Source organism: Anarrhichthys ocellatus, unplaced genomic scaffold (genome assembly GCF_004355925.1).
Source record: "Anarrhichthys ocellatus isolate YVR2014 unplaced genomic scaffold, GSC_Weel_1.0 scaffold14, whole genome shotgun sequence".
Classification (NCBI taxonomy): domain Eukaryota; kingdom Metazoa; phylum Chordata; class Actinopteri; order Perciformes; family Anarhichadidae; genus Anarrhichthys; species Anarrhichthys ocellatus.
The window spans coordinates 3144790-3154266 of NW_022280044.1; the positions used below are offsets into that span (position 1 = coordinate 3144790).

Sequence of the window (9477 nt, forward strand, 5' to 3'; positions counted from 1 at the left end):
GGTTTCGTTCCTTCTTGGTTAAGAGAAGTCCTGTTGTGAAGACTTAATGGAGTCTTACGTTCTTAGCTAAAAGTACCTCCATAATCGCTTCAATATACCACATACTACTACTTATGGTTTACCTTTTTTTTTTTTTTTTTTTTTTTTTTGCAGGGAATATGCAAGACGAGCAACATATTTGCACTATACAGGAATAATATATTAAGTGTGTGCCATGCAAAGGGATCAAACTGACCCTAAAATGGCACCGGTATTTAAATGTAACGAGACCACAAAATGTCCACATTTTATTTGTGGTTTTCTGAGCTGTTCATGGAGCTATTTGATTACCATCCATAATACATTTTTCAGCTTTAGCCGTGACTTAAAGTCATTGAAGTGAATGGTAAAACAGAAAAGAATTTGTGACCATCTTCAAAAGAGATGAGTGGTTAGTTCACAATCTTTTTTTAATTTATTTTATTTTTTTTTATTAGTCCTCAGCTCAAGTTTTCAGTACATTTCTTGAATTAGTTTTTCTGTCGTTTTAAAATTCTATCAATTAATTCAAGAGGAAGAGCATGCAATGTCACTAGTATACACTTTATATTGAAGAACCATCTCACAGATTTCATACTAAACTGTTGATTAGCATCTCGATAAACTGTACTGTAAAGCAACACATGGCACAAAATTTGCAATAAAGCAATTATTTTTTTATCAGAAAACAGCCATGATTTGAGCGGAATTCATCTCCTAGCAAATACCTCATTCAATAACTATGCAGAACAAGGAGCTGGAGCTATAGAGCCTACACAGGGAGTCTCTCAGTCAGCAGGTGATGGCTCTCCTCGCTGGAGGGGAAGAGTGCCTCCCTCAAACGGACCATGCGTCCTCTGACCCCAGCATGGCCGCTGGCGTCCAACAGTGACCTACGAATGGGACGGTACACCTTGTAACGCCTGGGAGAGAGGGAGGAGCGAAGTAAGGGATGAGAGGATGGAAGAGAGAGTGTTTGTTGGGAAAAATGACACGGCAAGAAATGGCACTAAGACATTGTGTGTGTGTGTTTGTGTGTATAAGGAGAAACTTCTAAGACTAGTCAGTTGTACAGGACTACCTACTTGCAGACCAAATAGCCAACGAATGCAAAGACGGCCACCAGCACAGCGGTCGAAGAGAGCACCACCTCTGCAGTGTGTGAAGTCTTGGACACTACAGGGACAGAGAACAGCAGTGAGACAGAGAACATCAATCCGTCCAGCATCTACAAAGCTGCTTGTTAAAGCTTGCGCAGGATATCAAAATAAATGTCTTTGTGTAACCGACCAGGTGTATCCTGGGACTTGGCGATGGTGACGGTGGTGCTGGTCAGGGTCAGGCTCCCGGAGTCCTCCAGGGTGATGTTGACGCAGTAGGTGCCAGGCTCAGGAAAAGTTCGCCTGAGATGCACTTCACACTCTGACGATGGCGGCACGTCATCGCACATAATGCTGTGCACCTGAGTACAGGTGGGGTCTGACACGATGGTGCAGGCTGAAGTGGGGATGCTGAGGATGAGGGGATGGAAAGATGAAGGGTTGAATAAAACCACCAATCCTTTTCTTTTTCTAAAACCTTTTTCTTTTAAGAATAATTGTAATATGCCATAGCAGAAAATGACTATAACCTCTGTTGCATAGAACAAGTAACGTAAATCTCTAATTCCCTAGTTTACTTATCGTGATTGTGGGAATTGTTAACTGTGATTTTGTATCACGACAATATAATTCAAATGATCTGAATATCACTGAAGTCCAATGTAACTGCAAGTCATTTAATTCTGTCTTGTATTGATTTATTTTCATGAGCTATAAATATTTAAAATACATTTTATTTGCAATTACTGAGAGACAAAGGGACACAATTTTGGATTTCACCCAATAGCAGTCAAGAGAAAAACTAATATGAACTTAGACTTTTAAACATTAATTTTAATTCAATAAAGCAATAAATGTATACTCACTTGCCCAGACATTTCACCAGGAAGCTTATGTCAGTGTTGGTCACTCTGGCAGCCGACACATCCACAATGCGACTGTTTGACTGGCTGGTCAGTGCGTGGTTGGGCTCTGCAGAGAACAGATTTATACAGGTTTTTACAGGTTTTTGATGTGTGATCATCTTCTTGTAACATTAAATGATGAAGCTCAGTGTCTTTTAGTGGAGTGTGTGTGTGTGTGTGTGTGCTCGTGTGTTCGACTCCACAAGTAGATACATTTATAAATGAGTAACACTTTTGATATGAAACTACAATCCTTCCATCGCATTCAAATGTGAATATACATTTTTTATTTTTATTAGATTTGAGCATAAATCACTACAGAATTAAACCCAGGACACAAAAGACCAGTTTTACCAGTGACTGGCTATTTGCCGTGCTGACTGGGAGACTGGAGCTCTGTTCTGCTCAGTGGGGCTGGACAACACAGTCACTTGTTTACTCTCTATGGTGTCTACTTGTTTAAAATTACAATGAAAAGAAGGAATGAGAGTTGCATTTGACTTTTGGTATTTGACTCTGTGAAAACAATAATATTGTATCCCCCTGAATTGGTTTTGTGTCATCCTGAAAAGAACAAGACTAAGAGTCCACAGCCATGCTAGCAGCTCAGTGAGGCTGGATCAACTTAACCATGTTTGATCATTTTAACCATGTTTATCATCTTTGTTTATCATTTTTGCAGTTATTTGGTCATAAACCAATCTAACAATTGCCAAATAGAAATGTTGAACTAAGGACTAGAGGAATCACTAGATCCTTAAACTGTAAACAGTAAACTGATCTATAATTTCCTTTCAAAAGGATCATAATACCATAATAATCCACCATTTTTTTCCAATTATATTTTAAAGCCACTATGTGTTCAATTTGAAATTGTCTGACTTTGGCGTCATCTGGTGTTACTTTCATAAAAGACGCTGTGACACACAGCCACTCGCACTGCTTTGAAAGTGCAGTCTAACACCGACCGATAATGGTGATGTTGCCCGTGAAGGCCCCATAGACGTATCGGTAGCATCCGTTGCTGTTGAGGTTCCTGGTGCGGAGCCAGGCCAGGGTTGTGGGGTTCGACTCCGGGGTCGCATTGGCAACAGTAGGGGAGAGGGTCTCCGTGGTGGGCAGGCCTGTTGTCATGGCAGTAGGAGAGGAGGAGGAGGGAAGGGGCTGGCTGGTGCTGGGTGGCACTGAAACAGGAAAAAAGGGACAAGATATAGACTCACTGGTTATTTGGTCTTCATTAATATTGAATGGGCTCCTGCTCGGACACACACACTTCCCCAGTCGCTCTCTTTCTCTCTTATACACACACAAACAAATATTAGCTATGGAGCTCACCCTGGGTTGTCTCCATCTTGACAGTCCCAGCATGAGTACCAGGAGGTGGAGGAGAGGGAGCCTCTGGAGCAAAAGACAGGAAAACATTTATGACACATCTGGGTTTGTGAGGTAACACTTCAACGGGCTCTGCAGGGAGAGTTGCTTCTTGCTTTGCCTTGTCTTACTTACCTCTTGTGGTATGGACCATGCTGATAGTTTTGGTTCATTCACTCTTTGCTCAGGTTGACATTACTCCACTTCATCTTTACATAGCAAATAGTTGTTGTCTGCTATATTAATGCTCTGACAATCGTATATTGCACCTCCAAAGGCATTGAAAATTACATTAAAAAAATGCAACAGTAGCTTGTGTTATCAAAAGCAATGCTGCAAGAAACAACCCCTGAATAATCGTTAAAGATCTCAAAAAACAAAACTATCTGAATTGCTATGTAGCAGTATGTGAGAAAACAGGGTTTTAGTAATTTATGTAAACTGATCATCTTTACCTAGTAGACCATAATCAAGACATAAATCTGTTTTATATTACTGTCCATTATTGCTTGCACGGTATGTTCGTTCCAGTGTGACTACATGAATATGTGAATGAATGAAGCACCTCCAGACTAACTTAATTGCTTAAAATTGTTTATGTTCACCTTGGGTCATATCTAAGTGTCTGTGCCCAGTACCTGTGGGAGGTGATGACGTGGAGCTCCTGTGAGTTGGGGTGGCAGAGGTGGGCGGACACTCTACAGGGAACGCTGCCTCTACTACCAGCTTCACACTCATGCTCCCCAGCACGCTGTAGGCGTGTGTGGTCACGTCGCAGTGTGTCACCAGCTGGTTGCCATCGCTGAAGTCCCAGATGTAGTCAATGGCGGCTGCGGTTTTGAGGTAGCCGCTGGGGTCATGGAGCTGGACTTTGAAGACCACGTCCTCGCCACGAAAGAAAACATTCTCAGACTGGTTAACCGCAGCCTTCTGGGAGATGTCAACTGCAAGTGGGATCTTATCTAAGAGAGAGTGTGTAGGGGGAGTAATAAATAATGAATTCTCAAGGTTTCTCCTTGTGTTTGTATCTGTCTGTTTGGCTGAAACATGTTGAAAGTTGCATGAGCCGCATGTTTGAGTTTGTCTCCACCTGTGACGTAGAAGACGATGTTGTCAGTGGTCAGGGGGCTGTACGTCCTGCGCTCACGCTTCCTGTAGACCATGATCTCCATGACCTCTGCACCCAGAGGGATGTTGGTGGTGTTGATGGTCAAACTGGAGGAGGAACCGTCGCATGTCTCGAAGTACTGGCCTGGGACAAACAGAGAAGACGGATTGAGGGTTAAACAGTTACTCATTTTGTTTTTTGCGCGTGCAGGTGTGCGAATCTTAAAACCTGCGTGTCTCACCCATTGCGTGCCACACGTAAACGTAGCTCTTGCGGCTCCAGTCGTTGCTCTGAGGGAAGGGCTTCCCATCGGGGAACACATTGCATTTTTTCACGTCTGTACACTTTCCAAAGCCATAGTCGTCCAACCAGGAAGTCCAGTTGTACACGTAGCCAGAACGCACTTGTCCATTGGCTGCTCAGAAGAGAAGAGAGGGAGGTTGTGTTATTTAAAAACTAAAAAAAATGTCTCTGCATTTATATTTTTATATCAACAATAGGTCAAATGACTACTTGTTATGTAAAACGGGTTGCGTGCAGTGACAAATCCCATAGATAATCATCTCCCAGTTTTGCAGCTCCTCTCAGCTTTATGGACCATTTTAGCCTCTTTCAGCCTTCATTGTTTTGGTTTTACAGCCTGCAACTTAATTGTTTTGGTTCGGTTTCACCATCCTTGTTTCTAGCAGGAGCAGGCAGTTGTTTTCAAAAAAATAAAAATAAATCCACTCGACCAAACAGATAGAGTAGATAGACTCAATTCAATGGCTAGCTGGTGAACATAGTAGAGCATTTAACTACTGAAGAGCAGGGTTTTTCACTCAGGAGTTGGTGGTGACCAAAAACCGAGGTAAAAGGAGAGTGAATATTGAACTTGCATTCACCAGGTGGACAGAAGCACAACTCCAAATGAATGCTAATGTTGCTCTTTGTCTGCTGGATGTGTAAAAGCATACGCATCTTCACCATATCAACTTTATAAATTGATTATATGTCTGTTCTGTTTACAGTTTGTTGACCCAATTTTTTTTATTATTGCTGTCTCATATATGATGTAGTGGTGTTTTGTAGTGGACCATGATGTAATGTGTTGGAGGGCGTGGCCTGGCCTTGCTTTTTGGCAGCACCTGAGGCCTCGAGGTCCGTACCGTCCTCACAGTGCTCATCCCAAACAATGTCCCCGTTGGCATTTTCTTTCTGGCATGGAGGGTAGTCCAGCTTCGCGGTGAAGGAGATGCAAGAGCCATTGAGAGCTGGGCCATCGCTGGTCAGATGAACCTTTGGTTTACCTGCAGAAAAATTGGCATTTCATGTGAAAAATTCAAAACATAACAGGATGAATCCAGAGGACAAAGGTGACGTTACTCACCTTTGTGGTGCATGAGTTCTTTTGGCTTTGGGTTTAGTGGAGGGTAGAGGTAGTCATCCCATGGGTTGGTGTCTGGATCCCAGCCAGGGATTGGTGGAATCGGAAATGGTGACTTCCCTGCATTCATATGCTTGTGGGGGAACATGTCCCTGTATGCTGGAGAGAGAGAGAGAGCAAAGCACATTTTAAGAATCCCAGGTCCCTTAAAATATGCTGTGAGGATCACTGAGGGAAAACTTGCTGGATTGTCTATCCCTTAGAGAAACTTTAAAATCATAGTCTGGAGTTTTTCTTTATCTTTCTTCTAAAGAAAGTTCCAGAAAAAGTCTTCATTATTATAATAAATTATAATTTCTAATTAAGTGTATCTTGCAAACTTGAAAAGCAGCTCAAAACAGTTTTCTGCAAGCATTGTATATGTCTCGGCTTTGAATGAAGGACTCTTTTCTTTTATTCCATCTGTGTCACCTGACATGCGGTGTAGAAAATAATGAATACCTAATCTATTAAAACCCATTTGAAATGAAATCATCTGATTTTGGAGTCCTTGAATGGAAAGAGTATTATGTGTGGATCCTTTTGAAACTATATCATGAGATCAGGTTTTCTCTAGATGTTAGTTTTAAATGAAATATTTTAGTTAGAAATTCAACACTTGAGATGCCAAACACTTAAAACAGAAAAAGTGTGGAAAATTGGAACAACCTTTTAACACCAGCTGTTCTATAAGAAAGGGAGATGATCACGATTTTGACACCAGATAATAATACCTGGTCTTCTCTTGAGGAAAATATAACTGATTCTACCAAATGTCTTTTATTTATCAGTTATATTGTTCTCTGAATCCGTACCTTTGTTTCATGGCTTCTGTCTTAGTTTAGATTTGAGAGTGGATGACATATTTTACCGGATGGCAGTTGGAAACAACAAATTCCATCTATGTGATTTGATTAAAGGAAAACAATCCAGATATTTGTCGGAACATCAGACATATATGCAAAACATGGACAATTTAAACTACATATTTAATTGTAATAATGAAAACAACTCTGTTATTTTCACGTTGATAATGTGTAATAGAAATGTGTTGCTGAACTGGTTGATTCTTAATTTTTCCCGTTGGAATCGTGACACCAGCTGGACAGTATTGATAGGCCTTTAAGATAAGTATGATTTTATAGAGATATTTGTATGGATTTTCTCTTGTGTAGATTATAGTTTTCTGACCGGAGACCGTGAGCTAGTGTCACGCCTTAATTAAGCTCATGGGACTCTGAGTGCAGGGAGCGGGTGACCGAACAGGTATAAAAACAGAAACTGTGAGACAAACATCGAAAATCAAAAGCCTGTTTCACACCTAATAACTACTACGACATCAGACTTTTAAGACAAGGCCCATAAGATTAAATCATATCTGTGATTTCAGTCTGAATGTTATATGATAGGACATGTAGTAAATGTATAATGCAGTGAATATTTATATATCAGATCTCGTCCGACTTATTGTTCAAAATACGATATCATAACTTCAGTTCAGCTGGATAACTTTAAAGAAGCACTACTTACTTTTGCGTCCTTCAGCTTGATAAATAAAGCAGGCACAAACCAGGAGAAAAACGTATCGCAGGGCTTCCATTTCCAATGTTCAGCAGGCAAAATTGGTTCTCAATATATTATAATAAAATTGCCTATTCACATAAAAAAAAATCGAATACTATTAATGTGTTCAACGACAAAGAGAGCTTGTCCCTCTCTCTGCTCGTCCAGCTCTCTCAGTACTTCCCCCTGCTTGTCCTGATGTTTAATAATTCAATCTGGTGGCCGCTGTGTGCAAACACATGTGATATTTCTTAACAGGACGCATCTCATCCCTTATTAGTCTGCTGGACTCAGGAAACTCATGAGCGACGAGATGCGCGCGGACACACTGTTTGCGCACGTCCCCTCTCCCTTTGCCCTGATAAAAAATGATCAAGGCTTTTGATTCGAAGGAACGCTTATTTATTCAGTAATCTAAAGTTATCGTCAATGCCAATGATTTATTGTTTGCTTATTTTGATAAAATGTGATAATGTTTGTATAATGTCTCTTATAAAAAAGTTACTGGCGCAGTCACACTTTTATTTAACTTATCTTTACCTTCATGCAGGATTTGATTGTGAAACTTGCTGGACTAACAACATTGTTTCATTGCATACACGAAAAAAACATTTCATACCAAATACATTTAGTCAACATTTTTAAGAAAATGTCCCATATTTTGACCCTTGCCTGACTGGAGAAATATGATAAATAAAAGGGACAAACATGGGACACAACGTGCCTAAATCTGTCGAATCGTTACCTATTAAAGGGAGGCTGATATAATTACATAATTACATTATATGGATATATTTCGGTTGAGATTTATTTTTCTGAACGCCTGATAAACTTGAATGTCCGCGTGTGACAGCTGAGTACATGACTGCATTATTTTATACATTTGTTTCATCGCGCTGAGTCACGATGAAACGCGCCCGCACACGGATGCGTGAGATGTGAGGGCCGAGCGGGTTATTGCGCCACAGCTGCATCCCCAAAAGCAGAAGAGAGACATGATATTGCCTTTTCGTTTTTCAACACAGTCCAACATGTGATTAACGTCATTACTCCAGCGGGTCTGCTGCTATCACAAGGAGAGTTTGGAAACTGCAACAAAGGGCTCCCAAAACAACAAAGTGACATCTTACACATTTACATTTCTGTTCAAAAGTCAAAGAACAAATGTTTCCATCAATCTTACGACACACAGAGATACAAATTGGAAATTGCATTGTGAATAGCCACGATATTTGGGAGATAAAAGCATTTATCTGTTACTGATTTACAACAGGCTTTTAATTCCAAGAAACAAAAGAGCGGAAAGGGGAGACCTTCGGACTTTGAAACAGCAATAACGACTAAATATACAGAGAATACATTAAATGAGAATTTAAAAAAGATAATGTCTGAAATTCATCCACGACTTTCATATTAATTAAGAAAAAGATACACTGTCAATCAAATATATAATATGATTACAGATGATAACTTGTTTAAATGAAAGTCCAGCTGTGTGGAAATCAAAGATGTAAACTACTTTGCGATCTTAAGGTCTGATAAATGTTGCTGTTATTTCAGTGGCTTGAGAGTTTTTCCTTAAGCGCTGATAAAGTCAGTCAGGTAACAAAACACACAACTCACTAATAGTTTTCATGAGTGATCACGTGTTTTCATCCACGATGTTGGGAAACATAAATGAATGTCATGACACAAAACATCATATGTTGAGCTGGATTCGTTCAATCCATCTCCATGAGCAAATCCACCAATGAAGGCCACGAGATGTGACTGATAGCTCCGGAAGCAATCTAATAAATGGACTCTGAATGAACATTATTTATTTCTGTCAAATGAAGATGAAATGTAGAAAAACTGTTAGTGGACATCAGTACTGTTTATACCCCAGTAGGGGGCAGCACCTCTCCGAAGCTTCTAACAACAGGAAAGCTGGAGGTTGGTGGGACTCCTCCCTAACACACACACACACACACACACACACGCACACACACACACACACACACACAC

General features: G+C 40.4%; 1 protein-coding gene across 1 annotated transcript; it reads right to left on the bottom strand.

Annotated features, from left to right (window-relative positions):
* Nucleotides 1–149: 149 nt before the first annotated feature.
* On the bottom strand, nucleotides 150–7678 carry gpnmb (glycoprotein (transmembrane) nmb). The gene is made up of 12 exons (XM_031854180.1): nucleotides 7438–7678; nucleotides 5872–6027; nucleotides 5651–5791; nucleotides 4744–4917; nucleotides 4485–4646; nucleotides 4033–4356; nucleotides 3359–3421; nucleotides 2992–3207; nucleotides 1985–2090; nucleotides 1309–1529; nucleotides 1104–1194; nucleotides 150–941 (listed from the first exon to the last, which is right to left on the bottom strand). The coding sequence occupies exons 1-12, from the start codon at nucleotides 7505–7507 to the stop codon at nucleotides 791–793; spliced, it is 1875 nt and encodes a 624-aa protein (XP_031710040.1). The 5' UTR covers nucleotides 7508–7678; the 3' UTR covers nucleotides 150–790.
* Nucleotides 7679–9477: the final 1799 nt, after the last annotated feature.